Source organism: Mobula hypostoma, chromosome 2, assembly GCF_963921235.1.
Source record: "Mobula hypostoma chromosome 2, sMobHyp1.1, whole genome shotgun sequence".
NCBI classification, from domain to species: domain Eukaryota; kingdom Metazoa; phylum Chordata; class Chondrichthyes; order Myliobatiformes; family Myliobatidae; genus Mobula; species Mobula hypostoma.
This window is the reverse complement of record NC_086098.1, coordinates 91,379,173-91,404,134: the sequence shown is the minus strand read 5'-3', so window position 1 is coordinate 91,404,134 and position 24,962 is coordinate 91,379,173. Positions and strand designations below refer to the sequence as shown.

The 24,962-nt window shown below is 42.3% G+C and overlaps 1 protein-coding gene across 1 annotated transcript in view; it reads left to right on the top strand.

Moving 5' to 3' along the window:
* The window catches only part of LOC134357340 (protein eyes shut homolog), a 641,949-nt gene that overhangs the window by 292,731 nt on the left and 324,256 nt on the right, over positions 1 to 24,962 (top strand). The window contains exons 10-11 of the mRNA XM_063068783.1: positions 2,294 to 2,418; positions 13,759 to 14,014. Coding sequence (XP_062924853.1) covers positions 2,294 to 2,418; positions 13,759 to 14,014 — 381 coding nt within the window. The remainder of the gene's footprint in view (positions 1 to 2,293; positions 2,419 to 13,758; positions 14,015 to 24,962) is intronic.

Below are 24,962 nucleotides of genomic sequence, written 5' to 3'. Positions count from 1 at the left end.
TCAGCTGCTCAACTTTTTATTTATTTCTCAAATCCAGTCTTATATCCTTTTTAGTGATTTTTTTATGATCATTAACAAATATTATCTGCAGATGTGCAAGTAAGGGAATAATTCCCTTGAAGACTGCATGTCATTTCTGTATTTATTCTGCAGTTATTTTTGTACTGAACATTGGTGCATTAAATATCCCACTCTATTGCACAGGAATTTTATCAGATATCCACAAAGACCTGGGAGTTGGGGAAGCAGATGACTTAAATGTGGTTTGTTACGTACCCCGTAACTGGGTTGTCAAATGGAACACTCGTTGGAGTCTGTGATTACTAGGAACTAATAAAGTTTTATTAAAGAAATAAGTAATACAGTACACTAACTGCAAAGATATAAATGTAACAGGTTAGCAATGATAGTATACACATATACACAGAAATAGGGTAATAGGAATCAACCAAGCTCTATCACAGTCTAGGGGTAAAATGATCAGTCTTAAGGTGAAGCTGAGTTCAGTTCAGTCTAGTGTAGTTCGAAGTAATCGCTGTTGTTGTACTGTTGGAGAGAGAGAGAGAGTGAGAGATACAGTTGATTTCAGACAAACCTTTCAATGCCTTCTGATCCCGCTGTGGTCACCGACTGTGACCCCTCCGTTCCGGATGCAATTGTTTTTCCATAGTGAAGCCGGCACCCAGGCAAGGACGGACACACACCAGGCTCCCACTGATCGTACCTTTACACCCTGTGAGCCTCTGACCGATTCCTGCGAATCGGTCCTCCAAACTCCCACCAACTTGTGGGGCACAATGCTCTTTCCAGGGTCTTGTGGGGTGTGTCCCGTGCCTTAACAAACCCGCTATTTTTATCCCCCTGATGGGGTATCACCTGTCCATCACCTTCCTATTGTCTTAGCAGGATTTGTTAGTGAACAGTTCAGGTTCAAAGCAAACTGTCTATGGCAGATGCCACATACTGAACTATGTGTCTGTCTCTCGTTAATCTCTCTCTTCTCTCTTATTAGCTTTTTGAATGGTTCTCCGTTGTCTCTTGTTATCCCTCTCATTAGCATCATCCGTTCTGCAGCTCTGCTTGGCTTCACACATGACAGTTTCAGTAGGTACGTTTATTCACAAAGCATCTTAGAGGAACCAGAGAGGAAATTTAGGGAAGGAGTACGAGCAGATAGTGTGTGTCAGCTAGAAGCCTTATTGGCAATCGTTCAGTAATAACTGCCAAAGACCTGTGGGATTATAGAGAAGTGCAGACGGGTAATCAGAGAACCTGAAAAGATACCAGAGGGCAATGCTGATTACAGGAACGGTGGGTGAATGATGGGTTCAACACACACAAAATGCTGAATGTACTCAGCAGCTCAATCAGCATATTTCTGTTCAAATCTTTTTTACTATTATTATCCAAAATTAACAAGAGTACATCAAAGTAAGCAACACTTACAATGTCTCAAGAAAAAAAACATTATTTTAAAGATTGAAAAAATTTTGGTGACAAAAGAAAGAGAAAAAAAACCCTACAAAGCAAGAAAAAGTGAGAAAAAAAAACCATTAGGTGTTCAACCCCGGAGCCATGCGTCATATAAAAAGCTTCTAAAGATAAACATCAGACCACCAACAAGAAAAAAAAGTACCAAAACTTTACAATTAGATCGTGGAGGAAATCTATCAATTAACTCAAATGATAGTAACGAGCAGATGAACCCCATCTTTTCTCAAAAATAACATAGGTTCAAAGATTCGACTTCTAATTTTCTCCAAACTAAGACATACCATCACTTGAGAGAACCATTGTGACAAAGTGGGAGCCAATGTATCCTTCCACCTCAAGAACTCAATCAGCATCTATGAGGAGAGATAAGCATTTGACATTTCTGGCTGAGACCCTTCATTATTAGTCGCATACACAAAATACTGGAGGAACTTAGCAGGTCAGGCAGCGTCTATGGAGAGGAATAAAGAGCTAACACATTAGGTAAAGAACCTTCAATATAAGATGCAATGAAGGGTCTTAGCCCAAAATGCTGTCTGACCTGCTGAGTTCGTCCCGCACTTTGTGTGCATTGCTCTGGATTTCAAGCATCTGCAGAATCTCTTGTGTTTTTAATTTGGGAATTAGTAACAGAGTTTGTGATGAGTTCCAGTTAATAGTGACTTACTGAAGGCCAATTTCTCCCAGACCATTCTCAAACTGTTCTTCAAACCCCCACTCCTTCCTCATCTGTATGAATGTCTCTCATTTTTCAAATCTTTCTCATATTATTCAGCTTTCGTCTCTTTTTTTCTGACAGGATGGACAGGGTCTCACTGCCAAGTGGACATCAATGAATGTCAACCAAATCCATGTGTCAATGGTGTTTGTTTCCAGAAGACTCCCCGGCCTGGTTACACCTGCTTCTGCAGCCCAGGATTTGTGGTGAGTCACCAATTGACAGCACAGCTCAGTTCAATAGTGTTTTGTTCACACTTTTACTATGAAATAACACTATGAAGATTTTACTCTGCCATCAGATTTCCGAATTGACAATGAACCCAACACTTAGTGGCCACTTGTTACGTAACCGGCAACAATGAATATTAATCGAGACAGGTTTTATAAAAACAACCAAATATTTATTAAACACATATAAGCGATAAGGGAAAAAAAACAAAGGAAAACTTTAACCGGAGGTTAACAGGTACGCAGCCGTTCATCAACTCAACTCGTCTCTGGTTCTTAAAGAGTTAAATGCGGAAACAGTTCTTAAAGTGATACAGTTAGATACAGTTCTTAAAGCGATAACTTCAAAAGTCCAACAGTTTTACACATTCAATCGGGAGAGACTTCTCTGGAGAACGATTTCTTCACTGACACACCTTTACTGTTGGTTCTGTCCACAGGATTCCCGATGCCGAAAATAAACAGTTTAAATCAACTGACCTTAAATTCCTTTTAGAGAGAGAGCCTTTTTGCATGAACTCATGGCGTTTTTACAAGAGTTATCTCAATGCAGCTTCTCTTCAACGAAGACTCAATAACCTTTATTAAACTGCCAAACGATGCCAACTTCTCTCGATCCTTCACTTCGACGAATTCTTCACTCTCACTTCAAAACTGTCAGAATTGAGTAAATTGGCACTTCCAGCCACAAATTTCCAGTTCAATAATACAAATCTTGTAAGAGAACGCACCTTCCATTTTATAAATGAAACTGCGTCACAAAAACAAACACGCAACAGAAATGGAGGCACAACACATTCTACCTGGAAATCTACAAACTCAAAATCCCCCTGCATCACCTGAGTCGACCCTTATATAGTCACGGGGCACATGTCATCATGTGACCTCATAACAGCGGGAAAATCACATCAGGTGACCTCCAAAAGACCATTACAGCATTCTCACCAAAAAAAGATCTCCTTGAGCATGTAACACACTTTATTAGGTACACTGTGGGTAACGCAAAAACTAATCAACCAATCAAGTGGCAGCAACTCAGTCCAGACATGGTCAAGAGGTTCAGTTGTTGTTCAGAACAAACAAGAAATATAAACAAAGTGACCTTAACCGTAGAATGATTGTTGGTGCCAGACAGGGTGGTTTGAGTATTTCAGAAATTGCTGATCTCCTGGGATTTCCAAGCACAACACTCTGCAGAGTTTACAGAGAATGGTGTGATAAACTAAAAGACAGCGAGTGAGTGGTCATTCTGTGGCAAAACACCTTATTAATAAGAGAAGTCAGAGGAGAATCATCAGACTGGTTAAAGCTAACAGGAAGGTGACAGTAACTCAAGTAACTATGTGTTACAACAGTAGTGTGCAGAAGAACATCTCTGAACACACATCACATCGAACCTTGCAGTGGATGGGTTACAGCATCAGACGACAATGAACATGCAGAAATATTCTCAATGGTCACTTTAGGTTCCCCCTGTACCTAATAAACTGTCTACTGAGTGTATATTTCTTATTCTAGATTATAGTGTATTTGTGTATTGCACTGTTCTGCTGCCACAAAACAACAAATTTCAAGACATATGGCAGTGAAAATAAACCTGATTCTGGTTTCGAAAACCTGCCACAAAAACCATCTCTGTGGTTCCATGCATCCAGCTGGAAAGAAAGACTTGCATATGTAGCATGCCTCCCATGTCTTCTTCCGGACCGTTCACTAAATGGTTTCACAACTAATGATGTAATTTTGATATGTTAGTGCTTGATGGGAACCAGAGAAGGCAAGTTATGCACAACAAGTCCCCACAAAGCAGACATTTAGACAATACTAGATAATTAATTGCTCTGATCTTACAGGAGAGATACCAACATAAACAGATGATTGGCTGACTGGCAGAAGACAAAGTGTGTGAATAAAGGGAGCCTTTCTGATGGTCTGCTGGTGACCGGTGATGATCCACAGTGGTCTGTGCTGGTTCTGCTACATTTCATGTTATCTGAATGACAAAATTGATTGTTTTGTGGCCAACTTTGCAGATGTAGCAAAGACAAGTGGAGGAACAGGTAGTGTTGAGGAAACAGAGAGTCTTCAGAGGACAGACAGATTAGGAGAATGGGCAAGGATGAGGCAGAAGGAATACAGTGTAGGGAAGTGCATGTCTTTGCATTTTAGTCGAAGGAATAAAGGCGTAGACTATTTTCTAAATGGGGAACACATTCAGGAGTTTGAAGTTCAATGGAACTTGGGAGTCCTAATGCAGGATAACTCTTTGTAATGTAACCAATGCTTAGACAATTGCCTTGATACATATGGACGAATTTTCATCTAAGCCTGTTTGCATAAAGATGGTTTGTCAACAAAATTATATAATCCTGAATTTAGCTGCCAATTTAATGTGCAGCATCACAGACATGTAGTTACATCCAAAACACAGAATATAAATTATGTATACATAAATTACACAAGACAGTGAAAACAGAGAGAAAAAATGAATGTGTGAAAACAAGACCTCAGTGCAAAAAGAAAGACAGAATCAGAGACCAAATTCATGGTAGTGCTATACTCTGTAGTGTGTCATTACTGGGGTAGGGTTAGAGTTGTGCAGCTTTGTTCTAGAAATTCCGTCTTTTTTTTTAGAAATAAGTCTACCTCTTGTCTGACAGTAGCAGTGAGAAGAGGGCATGACCTGGAAGTCGGGATCTTTGATGACAGAAACTGCGTACTTGAGCCAGTGCCCCCTGCAGATGCCGTCAAAGGTGGGAAGGGCTGTGCCCATGATGAACCAGTTTCTGTCTACTACTCTCTGTAGCCTTTTGCATTGCAATGCAATGGACTGTCCATGACCTCTTCTTCTTCTCCAGCCCATACTGAGGTCTGTGTCAACCATCAACAGCCGTTCACACAAGTCCTTTATTCATCCCCTTTTCCCTACTCCACAGTACCTTCACCTCTCCCCCTCGATTCTACCACTCATCCACACCCTGATGGCATTTTTCAGTGGGCAGTAAGTCTGACAGCCCTTCTGTCTTTGTGATGTGGGGAAAAATAAACAAGAATACTCAGAAGAATCCTGAGTGGTTAGGGGGAAATCATGCAAGCTTAAGGTAGTCAGTACCTGAGGTCAAGTCAAGCATCGGTCCCCAGAGCTGTGAGTCTGTAACACTACACACTACACCAATGACATTGACCTCACACAAACCCTATTCAATTCATTTATAACCGCACCTTAGTGACTTTAGATCAAACCAAGCAAGCTGAAAAGATTACATTTCATGATTATTAAAAGCCTTTCCTCAACCTTACCAAGGAGCTTGAATAGTTTAAAATATTTATCATAGTCATAGTCATACTTTATTGATCCCTGGGGAAATTGGTTTTCGTTACAGTTGCACCATAAATAATTAAACAGTAATACGTAAATTATGCCAGGAATTAGCAACAACTTTCTTGATTTCAGAGCAATGAGAAAAGATGTTAAAATTTGAATACAGCTAGATGCAGAGTTACTGAATCTCCTGATTGAGAACTCTGAAACAAAGTGTTACCGTCTCAGAATAAGAGATAGCCTTATTTTAAGACTGAGACCACTTTCCCTGAGGGTGCTATGTCTTTGGAATTCTCTACTCAAGGGCCATTGACGTTCAGACACTCAATATATTCAAGAAGGAGAGCAGAAACATAGAAAACCTACAGCACAATACAGGCCCTTCGGCCCACAAAGTTATGCCAAACACGCCCCTACCTTAAAAATTACTAGAATTCCCCATAGCCCTCTATTTTTCTAAGCTCTATGTACCTATCCAGAAGTCTCTTATAAGACCCTATCGTATCCATCTCCACCACCGTTGCCGGCTGCCCATTTCACGCACTCACCACTCTCTGAATAAAAAACTTACCCCAGGCATCACCTCTGTACCTACTCAGCACCTTAAACCTGTGTTCTCTTGTAGCAACCATTTCAGCCCTGGGAAAAAGCCTCTGACTATCCATACGATCAATGCCTCTCATCATCGTATACACCTCTATCAGGTAGATAGATAGATATACTTTATTAATCCCGAGGGAAATTTTGTTTCCTTATAGCCACACCAACTAAGAATAGAGCGTAAATATAGCAATACAAAAACCACCAACAATCAAACAACAAAATGCAAACTATACCAGATGGAAAATAAGTCCAGGACCACTCTATTGGCTCAGGGTGTCTGACCCTCCACGGGAGGAGCTGCACGTTCGATGGCCACAGGCAGGAACGACCTCCCATGCCACCAAGTGTATCATGGTAGAATGTGGCTGAAGTCCAACGGTAAAAAGTTCAATATCCGGTCTATAAACACGTTCCTCGATCGTAATATGACCCGGATTGCACCATCTGTTGTTAACCAGATCAGTAAGCACCCAACTCGTTTACGCTTACCGGTCTCAGTGCACTTCCAGTCAGCCGGAACGGTCTGGAAGCCGTCCATGGAAAAGTTTTGATCGGGAATGTCCTCATGCAGCCCCGTTCCAGTGAAACACATAACACTGCACTCCCGAAATGTTCTCTGACGCCTGGCTAGCGCCGTCAACTCATCCATTTTATTACCCACCGAACTCCTCTTCTCCATAAGTCTCTGTTGTCTCAACCCGGTCCTCTTTCCTCGATTTTGTGATCCCCCTCTGCATCCTCTGTGTGTTTTCCTCCGGATTTCAGCAGGGGTGTCCGCTGCTCTGCTCGCTAAAGCGGCCGGCATTAGCTGATCCCTGGAATACACAATGCGACCTTGTTTCTGTCCCGCGTGTCGGGATGTATCTATTTCCAGCGCTAAAAAAAAACTCAAATAAAACTCTCTCTACCAGCATGGTAGAGCGGGTGCAGCTTCGACATGTTACCATGAGAAAAAAAAATACAAAAAATAACATAAGTTCAAAAGTAAGAAGAAGAAAGTAAGAATAGATCGGAACGGCTGTACCAGGCTGCATGCACGACCGGCACATGCGCACTAGGACACCTCTCATCCACCATCGCTCCAAGGAGAAAAGGCCGAGTTCACTCAACCTGTTTTCATAAGGCATGCTTCCCAATCCAGGCAACATCCTTGTAAATCTCCTCTGCACCCTTTCTATGGTTTCCACATCCTTCCTGTAGTGAGGTGACCAGAACTGAACACAGTACTCCAAGTGGGGTCTAACCAGGGTCTTATATAGCTGCAACATTACCTCTCGGCTCCTAAATCCAATTCCACGATTAATGAAGGCCAATACACCGTATGCCTTCTTAACCACAGCGTCAACCTGCGCAGCTACTTTGAGCGTCCTATGGACTCGGAACCCAAGATCCCTCTGATCCTCCACACTGCCAAGAGTCTTACCATTAATACTATATTCTGCCATCATATTTAACCTACCAAATGAATCACTTCACACTTTTCTATGTTGAACTCCATCTGCCACTTATCAGCCCAGTTTTGAATCCTATCAATATCCCGCTGTAACCTCTGACAGCCCTCCACACTGTCCACAATGCCTCCAACTTTATGTCATCAGCAAACTTACTAACCCATCCCTCCACTTCCTCATCCAGGTCATTTATAAAAATCACGAAGAGTACGGGTCCCAGAACAGATCCCTGAGGTACACCACTGGTCACTGACCTCCATGCAGAATATGACCCATCTACAACCACTCTTTGCCTTCTGTGGGCAAGCCAGTTCTGGATCCACAAAGCAATGTCCCCTTGTATCCCATGCCTCCTTACTTTCTCAATAAGCCTTGAATGGGGTACCTTATCAAATACCTTGCTAAAATCCATATACACTACATCTACTGCTCTTCCTTCATCAATGTGTTTAGTCACATCCTCAAAAAATTCAATCAGGCTTGTAAGGCACGACCTGTCTTTTACAAAGCCATGCTGAATATTCCTAATCATATCATACCTCTCCAAATGTTCATAAATCCTGCCTCTCAGTATCTTCTCCATCAACTTAACAACCACTGAATTCAGACTCACTGGTCTATAATTTCCTGGGCTATCTCTACTCCCTTTCTTGAATAGAAACATAGAAACATAGAAAATAGGTGCAGGAGTAGGCCATTCGGCCCTTCGAGCCTGCACCGCCATTTATTATGATCATGGCTGATCATCCAACTCAGAACCCAGCCTTCCCTCCATACCCCGTGACCCCTGTAGCCACAAGGGCCATATCTAACTTCCTTTTAAACATAGCTAATGAACTGGCCTCAACAGTTTGCTGTGGCAGAGAATTCCACAGATTCACCACTCTCTGTGTGAAGAAGTTTTTCCTAACCTCGGTCCTAAAAGGCTTCCCCTCTATCCTCAAACTGTGACCCCTCGTTCTAGACCTCCCCAACATCGGGAACAATCTTCCCGCATCTAGCCTGTCCAATCCCTTTAGGATCTTATACGTTTCAATCAGATCCCCCCTCAATCTTCTAAATTCCAACGAGTACAAGCCCAGTTCATCCAGTCTTTCTTCATATGAAAGACCTGCCATCCCAGGAATAAAGGAACAATATCCGCAACCCCCCAATCCTCTGGAACCTCCCCCATCCCCATTAATGATTCAAAGATCATCGCTAGAGGCTCAGCAATCTCCTTCCTTGCCTCCCACAGTAGCCTGGGGTACATCTCATCCAGTCCTGGTGACTTATCCAACTTGATGCTTTCCGAGAGTTCCAGCACATCCTCTTTCTTAATATCTACATGCTCAGGCTTTTCAGTCTGCTGCAAGTCATCACTACAATCACCAAGATCCTTTTCCATAGTGAGTACTGAAGTAAAGTATTCATTAAGTACCCCTGCTATTTCCTCCGGTTCCATACATTGATAGATCGTTATATTTTTCAGACTGGTCAATAGATAATGAATAAAATGAGATATGTGGTTAGTGTATGGAAGTTAGGATGAGGTTAAAATAAAACACCCATGATCTAATAGAATGGTGGAGGGGGTGCAATGAACCAAATGGCCTACTCTTGCTTATGCTCTTATGTCCTCATAGTAAATTCATAGGGTGCAGTGAATTGAGCAAGGTTTGAGGTTGTCATTCAAGTGATAGTGATTTGAAAATACTCCTTCAGTCTGTGATCACTTATTTGAAGACATTAAACCTCTTGTGGGATTGACACAGGTTTTGGTGTATGATCCTGACAATTGCCTCTGAATAACTTCCCGAAGATAGAATTAGAGAGAGCACGGAGGAGATGTACTAGGAAGCTGCCTGGATTAGAAAACATGTCTTATGAGGATAGGTTGAGAGAACTAGGGCTTTTCCCTTTGGAGCAAAGGAGGATGAGAGGTGACTTGATAGTTGATAGAGGTGTACAAGATGATAAGTGGTATAGATCAAATGGATAGCCAGAGACAGTCAGGATGGGAAATAGTTTCTTCCCTCAGGCCATTAGGCTTCTGGACTCCCTGCCACAATGTATTCAAAATGTCACTATTTAATCCGTTCCGTACCTTACAGAATTTAATGTGACACACATCAAAGTTGCTGGTGAACTCAGCAGGCCAGGCAGCATCTCTAGGAAGAGGTACAGTCGACGTTTCGGGCCAAGACCCTTCGTCAGGACTAACTGAAGGAAGAGCTAGTAAGAGATTTGAAAGTGGGAGGGGGAGGGGGAGATCCAAAATGATAGGAGAAGACAGGAGGGGGAGGGATGGAGCCAAGAGCTGGACAGGTGATTGGCAAAAGGGATATGAGAGGATCATGGGACAGGAGGCCCAGGGAGAAGGAAAAGGGATATGAGAGGATCATAGGATTTTGCCAATCACCTGTCCAGCTCTTGGCTCCATCCCTCCCCCTCCTGTCTTCTCCTATCATTTTAGATCTCCCCCTCCCCCTCCCACTTTCAAATCTCTTACCAGCTCTTCCTTCAGTTAGTCCTGACGAAGGGTCTCGGCCCGAAACGTCGACTGTACCTCTTCCTAGAGATGCTGCCTGGCCTGCTGCGTTCACCAGCAACTTTGATGTGTTACCAGAATTTCCAGCATCTGCAGAATTCCTCGTGTTTAAGTATTTAATGTGTGCACTTTTGTTCATTATTTATGTCTGATTCATCTGTAGATTTCATCCTTACCTTCATAAATTTTTCTGTGTTATGTGTACTACAGTGCTTTACACCCTGGTTCGGAGAAATGCTGTCTTGTTTCTGTATACATTGTCTGATTATATTCGTTATATACATGTATATAGTTAAATGACAATAAACCTGACTTGACTTTATTGTAGGATGGAAATAGGTAATACAAGGAGGCATAATTTTAAGGTGATCGGAGGAAATTATAGGGGGGATGTCAGAGGTGTGTTATTTTACACAGAGAACGGTGGGTGCGTGGGATGCATTGCCCAGGCGGGCTGGCAGTAGAGATTAGGGGTACATAAGGGATATTTTAGAAACTCTTAGATAGACACATGTTTTCAAGATTGCCTGTTGTCATTCTTCAGTACACAAGTGTAAAGGAGAATGAAATGATTGTAAATTCCAGTCTGATGCAGTGTTTAAAAAAGCGCAAAAAGTATACAGAACACAATAAAACAATAAATATAAATACATAAGTTTAGTATATATACATTGACTGATTGCATGTACAGGAAGTCAAGTCAGGTTTATTAACATTTAACTATATACTGCCAAATGAGACAATGTTTCTCCAGACCAGGGTGTAAAGCACAAAGGTTAGTACACATAACGCATGTAAAACACAGAATAACTTAGGAAAGTAAGAATTAAATCTACAAAATGAATTCCACATAGATAAACAAAATAAAGTGCAGAAATTAAATGTTGAAGGGTACAGTAGAAATTATCTGGTGGCACATTGGTGTGAGGCGGCAGGCAGTTCAGAAGCCTAATGGCCAGAGCAAAGATGCTGAATCTCATCCTGACCGTTGTCTTTATGCATCAGTCTCTCCTGCCCGATGGTAGAATGTGAAAGAGGATGCTGGATGGATGAGTGGATCCTTACTAATACTAAGGGCCCTGCATATGTGACACTCCTGATAAATATCCCTGATGGATGGTAGGGAGACCCCTATGATCCTCATGGCCATTCTCACATTCCTTTGTAGGGAATTCCGGTCCGATGCTCTGCTGCTCCCATACCAGATGGAGATGCAGTTTGTCAGGACACTCTCAATGGTGCTCCTGTAAAATTTAGTTACGATTGGTGGGGGCAAGACTTATCTGCATCAATCTCCTCAGGAAGTGGAGGCACTGCTGCGCTTTCTTATTCAGGGTGGTGATATTGAGGGCATCCATGATGTGTACTCCCCGGAACTTGGTGCACTTAACTCTCTCTACGGAGGAGCCATGTATGCGCTGTGGAGGATGGTACATATGCACCATTATGTTACAGTTAGGTACAGGAGTACCTGTACATAAGGTGGCTCTTGACTGGAAATACGGTGGTGGGGCTGGTCAAAGGGCCTGTACAGTGCTGTGATGTTCTCTATTCTTGTTCTATATTCTAAGACATAACCTTCTTTGAGATAGCTCCAGTGATGCATTCAAAAAATTTTGATAGCACTCCGTTCAATGTCACTGATCATTATCATTTTCAGGGTCAGGGTCACTCCCTGCTCATCTCTCCACACCTACTCCAGTAACATTGCACTTTCCCTTTAAGACACCATGCTCGCTGCAGCCACCATTTGAAAGTTACTCATGGGACCCAAGCTGAGGTGCACAATCAGTAAACATCAGGGTTAGTGCTGCCAGCATGCTGTAATCTTTCTAATAAGTAAACAGATCAAAACTGATGAGTTTCCTACATTTCAGTCAAGTGTTCCAAACTAATCATGCATTGTGATCTCTGTGGCCATTGTCAAGGCCTCTCTGATTTCGGACACGACTCAAGCATCATTTGAAAGTGAAAATTGAAATAAGAAATGAGAAATTTAACAGCCTCGTAATTTTGGACTCAGGATTCATTTTGATTGAAAATTTTGAATTCAAGTTTGAAAACCGTTTAGTATATGACATATCTCAGCCTGTTTATACAGTGTATGTGATTAAATTATTTTGATAGTAGTAGTACAATCACTCGAGTTGAGTACAATGTTCTCCTGTGGGGTTTTCTTTTGGTGGGTCCTCAAGTGCCCCATTCAGGATCCACATATTCTTGTGCAGTGTGGGCAAGAGTAAGTGGTAGCTGAGATTAGTATTTGGGTCCTTTGGTTGTTCAGAAAAAGACATCCTGATAGCATTAAAGAGTCAATGTGAAATGATTACAAGTTTATTCCCAATTCACAGTTCATATCGTCATCATAATCACTACAATAAAATCAGTGTGAGGAGAGCAAATGGCTTCATAACATTTATCCTCCCTCAAGGACTTCTATCATTATATGGTTCAATATCAATTTTTGTTTCAGTGTGTTGTAGTGAAATGCCTCAGCACTTTTAATGATATTCAGACAGTAGTTCCAAAGCATTAAGCCAAGACTCAGAGACAGGAGCAGAAAAGCACACAGTAGGTCAGTAAGCCTCTATAAAGAAAATGAGGGTGGCTTCCATCATTAATGATTCTCACCAACCAGGATATGCACCCTTCTCTTCACAAGCATTGTGGTGTTAGTACTAAAGACCCATTCTAGCCTGAAGGTCAACACTTTAGGACCAGCTTCTTTCCCTCTGCTCTCAGATTTCAGAATGGTCCATGAACCCAGGAGCACTACCTCACTATTCATCTTCCACATGATTGGTTGATTGAATGATTGATTTAAATCTGTTGCATTATATTGTAGCCACAAAACAACAGATTTCGTCTATCAGGAGTACTGTGTGCAGCTCTGGTCTCCTTACTTAAGGAAAAATATTAATACCATCATAGAGAAGGCACAGGAGCCTGAAAATACACACTCTACATTTTAGGAATGGCTTCTTCCCCTTTGCTATCAGATTTCTGAACGGTCCTTTAACCTATGAACACTACCTCCCTATTTCTCTTTCATGCTATTCATATATTCATTTCTCTATTAATTAATTCATTCATTACTTTACTTATTTATTTGTTTATTATTTTACTTATTAATTTATTGTAACACAATAATTTTTATGTCTTGCACTGCACTGCTGCCACAAAACAACAAATTTCATGACATAAGACAGTGATAATAAACCTGATTCAGAATCTTTTTGAGTGAGGACATTTCTTTAAAACAAAGAACAATTATCTGGGGAGAAGAGGGAATGTATTCTAGAGTCTGTGAGCTAATAATTAGTGTATTATAAACCACCAGAAAGCTTGTGAAAATATTTGAGATTGCATAGTTTATAAACTACCCTATTTTTTGTTCCTTTTGGTTTTAGGGAGTAAATTGTGAGCAAAACTACAATGATTGCTTCATCTATTCTTGCCCAGTGGGCTATGAATGTGTTGATGGCCTTAACAATGTGAGCTGCCTTCCAATTTCCTCTACCACTGATACTGAAAACCCTGGTGTGGCAACATTTATTGCAGCATCCCTTATCACACCTACATTGACTTCAGCAGTGTCTGTGGTGCCAGGCAGCACTGTGGGCCACCAGGACAGAGAATCGCAGAGAAATTCATCTGATAATGGAGGTATGTGAAAGTGTGAACAGGTTTATAATCTTGTTGTTTGTAAATGTCAGAACTTTTATTTTTGGAATCATGATTCTCTCCAGTGATTGCATTTCAAATTATATCTGTAATTCTTCTCATACCTTTGACAGCATTTCACATTGCACAGCAGATACATAACGATTATTCACAGTCAGTCACTTTGAAATGAGATGAGGAGAAATTTCTTTATGCCAAAGGTTATAAGTCTTCAGAATTCTCTGCCTCAGATATCTGTGGTTATTCGGTTGTTGAGCAAGTCGAAGATATAGATCAATAATTTTTTTGGGATATTATATGGCTGAGGAGGTTTAATTGAGTGGAAAAGCAAATTGTGCAGAGGATACGGAGAGACTGCAGAGAGATATAGATAGGTTAAGTGAGTGGGCAAGGGTCTGGCAGATGGAGTACAATGTTGGTAAATCTGTGGTCATCCACTTTGGAAAGAAAAATGAAAGAACAGTTTATTAATTAAATGGTAAAAATTGCAGCATGCTGCTGTGTAGAGGGACTTGATGGTACTTGTGCATGAATAACAAAAGGTTGGTTTGCAGGTTCAAAAGAATGTTGGCCTTCATTGCTAGAGGGATTGAATTTAAGAGCAGGGAGGTTATTCTACTGCTATATAGGGTTCTGGTGAGGCTGCACCTGGAGTACTGTGTGCAGTTCTGCTCTCCTTGCTTGAGGAAGGATATACTGGTTTTGGAGGTGGTGCAGAGGAGGTTTACCAGGTTGATTCCAGAGGTGTGAGGGTTAGACTATGAGGAGAGATTGAGTTGCCTGACACTATACTTGCTGGAATTCAGAAGAATGAGAGGAGATCTTTTAGAACCATATAAAATTATGAAAGGGATAAATAAGATTGAGGCAGGCAGGTTGTTTCCACTGGTAGGTGAGACAAGAACTAGGGGAAATAGCCTCAAGATTAGGGGGAGTAGATTTTGGAAGGAGATGATGAAGAAGAACTGCTTTTCCCAGAGAGCAGTGAATCTGTGGAATTCTCTGCCCAATGAGACAGTGGAGGCTACTTCATTAAATACATTTAAGACAAGCTTGGAGAGATTTTTGCATAGTAGGGGAATTAAAGGTTATGGGGAAAAGGCAGGTAGATGGAGATGAGTCCATGGCAAGATCAGCCATAATTTTGTTGAGTGGCAGAGCAGGCTTGATGGGCCTGATGGCCTACTCCTGCTCCTATTTCTTATGTTCTTTCTTAATAAGTTATTTGTAAAGTGAATGAACGACATAGAATGTAGATTCTAGAGCATAACGGCACAGTACAGGATCTTTAGCCATGGTGTTGTACCAAACTTTTAACCTTCTCTAAGATCAACCTAACCCTTCACTCTGACATACTGCTCCATTTCTCTATCATCCATGAGCCTACCTAAAAGATTCTTAAAAGCCCCTAATATATTTGCCTCTACTACCACCCTGGCAAGGTAATCCTGTGTATGCACCATTCTCTGTATAAAGAATTTACTCTAACATTTCCCCCTATAACTTCCTCCAATCATCTTAAAGTTATGACTATTTCAGTCCTGGGAAAAAGTCTCTGACTAACCATTCGATCGGAGCCTCTTATCATCTTGTACACCTCTATCAAATCATATCTTATCTGTCTTTGCTCCAAAGAGAAAAATTCTACCTCAATCAACCTGTCTTCATACGACATGCTCTCTAGTCCAGGCAGCATTCTGGTAAATGAGCAGTGAGATCTTATTGGGTGATGAAGTAGGCTCCTGCTTGCTCTTCCCTTTGTTGATTAAAGTTGGGTCCTTTCTGTCATTTCTTCATTCATTCTGTCATCCTCAATAACGCAATCCAAACATTGCAAATCAGTGGCAAATGAGGTCAATGCCACCCTGCCATCTGGTTTGAGGATAATATTGCCATTGCACATTTGTTTCATGGAGAAAATTCATGCACTTGCAGCTCCTTTACTGTCCTGAATGCTAGCTCTAACCTCACTGAATGTCCAAGAAGTAGCATTTCATCAATGGAGTAAAGCAAGCCATGAAAATTATATTAAAAACAGTAAATGATGAAAATAAGACAGCATTATTAGAGTGAAGTAACACATACAAAATTCTTGAGGTACTCAACAGGTCAGGAAGCACCTGTGGAAATGAATAAACAGTTAACATTACAGACCAACAACCTTCTTCAGGATTGAAAAGGAAGGGAAGGAGAAGCCAGAATAAGAAGGAGACGGGAGGGGAAGGAGTACAAGCTAGAAGGTGATAAAAGAAGCCAGTGGGTGGGGGAGGGGTATGAGGTGAGAAGCTGGGAGCTGATAGGTAGAAAAGGTAAAGAAGAGGAAGGAATCTGATAGGAGAGGAGAGTGGATCGTAGAAGAAAGGGAAAGAGGAGGGGCACTAGGGGCTGGTGATAGGCAAGTGAGAAGAAGAGAAGAGTAAGAGGGGAGCCTGAGTGGGGAATGGAAAAAGAGAGAAGGGGGAAGAGGGAAAATTACCAGAAGTTAGAGAAGTTAATGTTCCTGCCATCAGATTGGAGGCTACACAGATGGAATATGAGGTGTATCATAAGAGAGAAGACATGGTTCCATTTTCAAGGCAACAAACTTTCATCACAAATGGAAAAAAAATATTTCCATTTTGAGATTATAGATGGTTGTTAACATGGTAAAATAATGGACGTTATGAAGGAAAATTAAAGAAGGAAATACCTCACACATTTCAGAGACTTTTGCCTCATGATTGAGGAGTTACAACTTTTTCTCTGAACTTTCCTTCCCTCTTTCCTCCTTTGGTATTCCTTCAAAGCTATTTCTCTGTCCACATTTTTGGCCACCTTTTCTAATATTTCCTTCTTTCATCTGCCTATCACCTCCCCCTGGGTCCCTTCCTCTTTCCCATTATCCTATGGTCCACTTTCCTGTCCAATCAGATGCCTTTCTCTCCAGCCCTTTATCTTTCCTACCCACCTGGCTTCACCTATCACCTTCTAGCTATTCTCCTCCCCTCCCCCACCTTTTTCTTCTGGCATCTTCACCATTCTTTTCCAGCCCTGATGAAGAGCCTCAGCCCAAATGTCAACTGTTTACTCATATGCTTCCTGATCTGCTGACTTCCTCCAGCATTTTGTGTATGTTGAAATGTGTGGGGGTTGGCATTAAAGCATTAGAGAAGGACTGCTCCTCAGGTTTGAACGCAACGTCAATGATGTTAAGTGGGTATTGGAAGGCAAAATAAACCAGCAAAGAGGGAAGTGATGGCTGTATTGTATTTGGTGTCCGTTTGAAATCAAGTAGAAACATTCTGAGTAAGCTTAAGTTTATAATTAAGCCAATATTTTGTTCTAATAGTTATGCACGATGGTAGAGTTCAAATCCAGGTACCTGAGTATACATTGCAGTCTCAAACCAAGGGAATGCTGCAATGCTGCATTGTTCAGGTGCTGCCTTGGAGGTTTCAATTTATCCTCCATCACAAGCCATGCTTAGAGAAGGAAAGGTCCCTGATATCTTAGTGATGAAAGAGTGTCCAATGCCATGACAGATGAAAGGAGAAATAACAATGCCAATTAATCAGTGATGCTTGGCAGTGGTGTGTGAGAGGAACGGCAAATCCTCCCAGGCTGCCTCTCATTCCATGATCAGAAATAGGCTGGGGGCACTCTGCAGCCCCAGCCTGGTCTCTCTCGGTCTCTGCAGCGATTACACTGGTCATGACTTGCCTTGTCCAGACTGAGAGGCTGTGGATCACGTTTGTTCAATGCTGAATTCCACCTGACTTTGCTGGACCTCACCTCATATTGGAGGTTTGTTCTTCCTGTATGTTGCAGGTGTTGGAGAAGGAGGGGTGTAGAGGTGGGGGCTGAGTTGGATATAGTTTGTTATTATGCAATTTACTCTGTTTTATGTATTTAATAGTGACCAACAATGATTTTTAATTAAGTTTAGATAATTTTTAAGAACTTAATTTTGGTATTGAATGTAACTTTTTATCTAAGTGCAAAACATGAAATGTTGCTTTGTCTACTGTGGATGTTGTCAAGAATACAAAACTGCTAAACTATACCTTAAGGTACAAAATATTATTTTTTATCTGGAAATCAGGAAATTCCAATATTGTGCAAAAAGTCACATTTTAAGTATGAGGATACACACAAAACCGTGTACTTCAGGCAGTCAAGGAGCAGAACACAATATCTGTCATGACATTTAAGTATAATCCATCAGAAGGAAGAGGAGAAGTAGGGAGATCTGAGAGTGATTGTGCAATAGTGATCAATGGGCATTGTCAAACCACCATCCATTATACATCTCTCACAAACTCTCTAATGGACACAACAGCACTGTGGTTAATTTACTGCAGTAACAGCTGGAGTTCTGGCCCACTGACTGGAGACACAAGTTCAAATCTCACAAGGAGAGTGGGGAATTTAAATTTCAAGGAATTCAATAAAATCACACAGTGACAGTGCCAAAGGAGGACTGGATCATTGGGAAAGCTCATTTGATACACCAAGCCTCTGAAATCCTTTGTTTAACTAAGTCCTTTACAGGTTAGCGTTAGGGAAGTTATGGACGTCGTATTTTAATTTTTTTTTCATTTAGAGATACAGCATGTAACAGGCCCCTCCAGTCCAACGCACTGCCTAGCAACCCACCTATATAACCCTAGCCTAATCAGGGGACAATTTACCATGAACAATTAACCTATTAACCAGTATGTCTTTGGACTGTGGGAGGAAACCAGAGCTCCTGGAGGAAACCCACGTGGTCACAGAGAAAATGTACAATCTCTGTACAGACCTGCGGGAAATTAAGTCCAAGCTCCAACACGCCAAGCTGTAATAACATTGCGCTATCCACTCCGTTACCATGGCGCATAAAACGTAGCATGTTTCATAGCATGCTATGGTGACACTGACAGGCTGCCCACAATCCTCGAATTGTGTTAGTCATTGACTGTAGGTTTTGATGTTCAATGCACATATGACAAATACAGCTGATCTTTAAAGGGATCTTTAATTTCCTTAAAACAAAACTATTTCAATTACTTAAGTAGAAATAAAAAGAGGGAAAGAAACATTTTACATAAATTGCTCACACTTCCAATCCTCTGCTGGAATTGTGGAGCGTTTGAGCAGAGCACCACACTATCTTTGCGCTCCTCACCATTATCCCCGGACCAGCCTTTCAGTGAGCTATACACTCACTTCTATTAGCTTCTTCTTTCCTCTTTGATCCATCCAAATGGCGTTTCTTAAATATTTGTGCATTCCCTTCTTACGAGTATTACTGAACTTACTTTCAGGCAATGCATTCCAGGTTGTGAAAACTTACTGAGTAAAACAAATTGTCCCTTCTCCCCTCTTGTTCTTCAATCTAACTCTGGCCCCAGGTTAATGATCCAGACGCCACTGGAAAAAGATTTTCTCTATTTATTTCTGTCTAAATCCAGCATTTTAAACACATCTTTTTGAAAATAAGAGTAAACAAAGCTCTGAAGAAAGCCCATATGTATTATGTACTTTAAGAAATGGGGCAAACTGACAGAATCTGTAATATATTTATAGCATCTCATATTAGACCACAGTTAGAGGGTTAGTGTAGCTTCATTTTCTTGTCCACTATAGCAAGGTCACAAAAGCCATCAAGAGCATACATTGTAAATTCAGCAGTATGAGCACAGTGATGGAAGACTCCAGAACAGAGCCTTTTAGTACAGGAGTTATTTTCACTCAACTAAGAAGCTCAAAATGATATTTTATTGGGTTGTGAAGGGTTTGAATGGCAGAGTTGGTGCTTTTATCGCTGCCTGCTGCAGGCCAGGAAGGATTGGGACTAAGGGTGGAACTAAACATCGTGGTTGCATAGAGTTGTTTGTTTCATTGCTATTGTATTTCATTTTTCATGTAATTGCCTGCAAGAAAATTAATCTTAAGGTAATATGATAACATTAATATAACCTGATAATAAATTTACTTGCAATAAGTTTAGAAGATTGAAAGATGACCAATTGAGATTTTAAAATGTTAGACACAAGAGATTTTGCAGATGCTGGAAATTCAGAGTAACACACACACACACACACACACACACACACACACACACACACAAACTGGAGGATCTAAGCAAGTCTGGCAGCATCTATGGAAAGGAATGAAGAGTTAGTGCCTTAGGCCAAGGTTCTCCATTGGAATGGGTAATACTGACGAAGGGTGTTGGCCTGAAATGCCAGCCCTTTATTCCCTTCCATAGATGCTGCGTCACCTTTTAAAATGATAGAACTTTTTGTGTTGATGGTGAGGAACCAACTCATCTTGGTCAGATCAAGGAGGCATAACCTTAATCTAAGCATCAAGTTGAATAGGGAGATAAGGTAGGAGCTCTTCTCATACAGTGACAGTGGAAGTCTGGACATCCCCGGAGGAGGTGGGAGGGAATCAAACAAAAATGCTAATAAATATCTATAGTTTAAGGAACCAAAGAGGGTAGATGATGTTAATATTCAGCCTGGATATGTTGCATCATTCAGCTATTCTCTGACTGAGTGATGGAACAGATCTGGGTTGAGTGGCATCACCTGTGTTCCCATACTCCTTCCAATAAATGGGGAAAGAATTATATCTTCTGATTAAAGTACAGAGCAAATTAAGGTTGTTATTCAGATGATTAAAAACTATCTTCAAACATGTAGCCTGGGGAAAAGTACACGCTCAGGGCAACAAAGACTTTTTCGGGTTTTAAATCCTTTATCGGTTTTCAATGTTTAAGTGCCAGTAAAGGGTTGCGAAACAAAGTGAACAAATTTACAACCAGTTCTTGCCATTACAATCTCAGTTTAACTTTCGATCCACACCCTTGTGTATGGACAGAATTGCATATGCAGTATGAAAATACCAGAACTAATACGGTACTAATACGGGAGTGGCAATCCTACTTGGCTGGTGAGGAACTTTGCCCAAGCCACGCAATCCAGCATTGAGTCACTTACTCGAGAAAATCTTTCCTCACCGTGGGAGGACCCAATTCCGACGCCTTACCACATCTTCAGCAGAAAGCAAAAATGGTCTCCCCACTATCCCGCACGTGCGTAATGACATCACCATCTCCACTTAAAGGCACAGACAACTATCCTAGCATTACCTGGATGGCTGCCTAAGTACACTTTTAACGATACTGTATAAGACCCGACGGTCACCCGGTTACATTCTCCTCTACATTCAAGTAATAGTCCTCAATTACTCGCTCACTACAAGGGTACTTTTAACCTCCTTAACTGCTTCTCTAAAGAGAACTGAACTGAGACTAGCCAGTATCTCAGACATTGCTGCTGGACTTATGGAGACCTCATCAAGGACTGACCTTGGTTCGCGATGTGGGTTAGGGTGCTGTCCAGCATTTACTCATTTACTCCTGCGGGGTGCTGCTACAAGAGGGCTACGGAACTTTGCCCCTGCATTAGCCATCATCGGCTCCCCCGTCTCAGTTCCGGAAGGTGTCATATTTTCGAGAGATATGCTGTCTAGGCTAGGGTCAAGACTCTGTGCACCCTGTTCTGACATATCTTCTACCAATATCGCACCATTCTCCGAATCCTCAGAATCTGATTCATGCCCCAGGGGTGAGCTGGCCAGAGTTACTGGAGTTTGCAGTCTCCTTTAGGTAGCTGGTGTGGGATGGTTCTCACAGGGCCTGATGTCTACCCTGTTCACCCTCTTGCTAGGCCCACCCTCCCAAGGTTCCACAGTGTATGTGTTGCCCAGTACCTCTACCACCCTGTAGACGGTTGAGTTCCAAGCATTCTGGATCTTATTACGGCTAATGGTCTGTTCCTCAGGTAAACCAGCGCATTCAGATCAACTTTGGGACAGTGCACTTTGTCCTCCTGCCAGGCAATGCATTCTGCCGCCTTCTGTTCAAAGTATTCTTTTGCTCTGGCATGTGAATCCCTCAGTCGGCTCTGGTGTACAGTTTGCCAATCATGTTTCCAGTCGACAGTCTGTTCTTGCCCCAGCAGAGTATCCACAGGCAAGTGGGGATCCACCCCAAACAACAGATAGTAATGTGAATACCCGGTGGGTGCGTGAGGTGTCGCATTAATATGCATACATCAACTCGGGTAGATGTTCTGGCCATCTTTACTTCTTTTCAGGAGGCAGCGTACACAACAAATCATGCATTGTCCTGTTGAAATGCTTCCACTGTGCTTTACCAGTAGGATGATGAGGTGTAGTATGGCTCTTCTTTACCCCGTATAGTTTGCAAAGCTCAGCTATGACCTCACTTTCGAAGTTATGGCCCTGGTCAGGATGCAATCTCTCAGGAGCACTGTACTTCATGAACCATTCCCTCAAGAGTACCCTTGCTGTGGTATCCACCTTTTGATCCTGAGTCGGAAATGCTTGGGTAAATTTAGTGAAAACGTGACCACTAAGACATTCTCACGCCCATCACTTGCCAGCTCCAACACAATGAAATCTACAGCTACAACTTCAAGCGGCCTAAAAGCCAGAAATGACTTCATGGCAGAGGGTGGATCCTAGGCTGCAGCATCTTAGTTAGCACACAACATGGACAATTTTTGACCCACCGTGCAACAACTGCAGAGTACGTTCTACGCCTTGATGGCCCATAAAGTCATGTACATACTCTAACACTTTGCTCCTCAAGCTGATAGGTAGAAGAAGTTGGTAACACTCCCCAAGCTTCTCATGCTCAACCACCCGATACAGTAACCCTTTAAACTCCCTGATATTGTCCCAGTGCCTTAATAGAGACAAAACAGATTTAGACAGAGTTTTTCGCTCCTGGCCACTCAGCTTCCTTTTCTGATCCCATAAGTCTCTTAGGATACCTAACACAGGGTCTTGCTGCTGAAAAGTATGCAAGTCCCTATTAGAATAACCTGGGATGGTTGGAGTGTTCCCTTGCGTCGGACCACTTACATCACTAGTACCAGCTTCCCAGGCTCGAATTTGCTTAACCCTACAGCTGTTAAGACCAGCGGTAACCAGTGCCAGGTCAAAAGCGGTGCCGCGATTGATCAAACTATAAATTGCCACAGCTCCATCAAAGTCCGCATCCTTTGAGACAGGCTCAGGCTCCCCTGCAAGTGGCTGCCTAGAGAGTACATCAGCCATGGTATCGCTCCCACCCGGATGATACTGGACATCGAAGTCAAACACTGCGTAGACAAGTTGCCTACACTGGCTGATAATGTTCATGCCTACAATACATGGGCTAGGGGGTTCGGTGCTAACAGGAAGCCACAATTTGGTATCTTCATGCCCATTGCTTGAACCTCTAGCTCTAGATACCCAAGGTAAGGAATATCAAGACCGTTTGCAGCCGCTAGCCTAAACCAGCCAGCAGTGGACAACATATCCTCGTCCTCTCCATTCAAGTATTCTCGAAAGAACTGTTCGGTCAAGGTGCTTACCTGACTACCTGTGTCCAACAGACAACAGACAGCGACACCTGATATTTCAAGCTCCACAGCTGGACATCTCCCTATGGCACGTTGCGGCAACTGGTCACAGGGTAGCAGTACATTATCTGTATCTATGAGGTTCTGCCGAATTGCCGGACTCTCAACCTCTTGAGGGCAGCAGGATGCAGACTCCACTTCTGTGGGCAATTCTTGGCCAAATGTCCTCCCACCTGACACTTGAAACATATTGGTTGCCCATCTTCTGTGAACCTAGGCTGTAAATTACTTCTGCCACTAGTAGCATGTGTAAAATCTCTCTGCGCAGTGAGATCTTTCACTGCTTGAGTCAATTCACAAAAGGTTTTGCCCTGCTCTGTGACTACTTTAAGGACGTCATCTAGTGTGACAGACTCAGATTCCTGAGCTTTAAGAATCAAGCACTGTGCCTGGCCACCGCTACACTTTGACTTTCCAGACCTCGTATTTCCCAGGGGCTCTTCTACGAGCCACAGACGAGCCTCCTCCCTCACTTCTATCATTGAGGACTCAGGGTCGTCCCGCATGAATCTGCGGAGCTCCCTTCTGAGGGAAGGATCCCTGATCTCCACTATAAATTGATCTCTCAGCACCACCCTCTTATTGGTCACGGCATCAGGGGAGTGCTTCAGTATCAAGTTAAGAGCTTGGGCCAGGGAATGTGAAAACTCTCTTACATCTTCACCCTCACACTGTTTGCGACTGTAGAAGCTATGCACTACGCTTGTCTCTAAAAGCTCCCTGAGATAGGTGAACAAGTCATCAGCGCAGTCTTCCCCAGCATCACTGCGCATACATGCTTCCTCTAAGGCTGCACCCTGAGCAGGGACAAAACAAAGTCCTACTGATCCTGGCCAGACTGATTTCTACTATGAAGTGCACGTTGTACTACTTCAATAAAGTCATCAACAGACCTTCTACCTTTCTCAACATACTCCGTAAATGGAACAATGTGTCTTTCCCTTGGGACATATACATAGGACCTTTTGCTTAATTTATCTATGGTTGCCATAGCTTCATCATACCTACTACGCAATTGCCTAATTTGTTCATTCAAATCAAGTTTAACTGGTATGTCCTCTGAGCGTGACATAGTAAAACCTCAAGTCTTTAAAGTTCACACAACAAGTCTGCAAAAGGGAGCTGCTGTGGTCCTTTGCTCCAAACGCACTGGCTTCACGGCCCGCAGTTCCCGAGGTCCACGTCACCGCTCTGCGTCCTGACGTCAGTCGCTGACATCCCGGCCTGTTCCCGAGGCTCTACCACACTCTCTCCTTCCGCCCGACGGGAACACGGTCCTGTCTTCACCACTACTGTATTAGGTATTGTAAATTATACTTCATACAACAATCAGAGACCCTCTCAACTGGCTTGAAATTAGCCCCACTCCTGGTACCAGATTTTGTAGCCTGGGGGAAAGTACACGCTCAGGACAACAAAGACTTTTTCGGGTTTTAAATCCTTTATCGGTTTTCGATGTTTAAGTG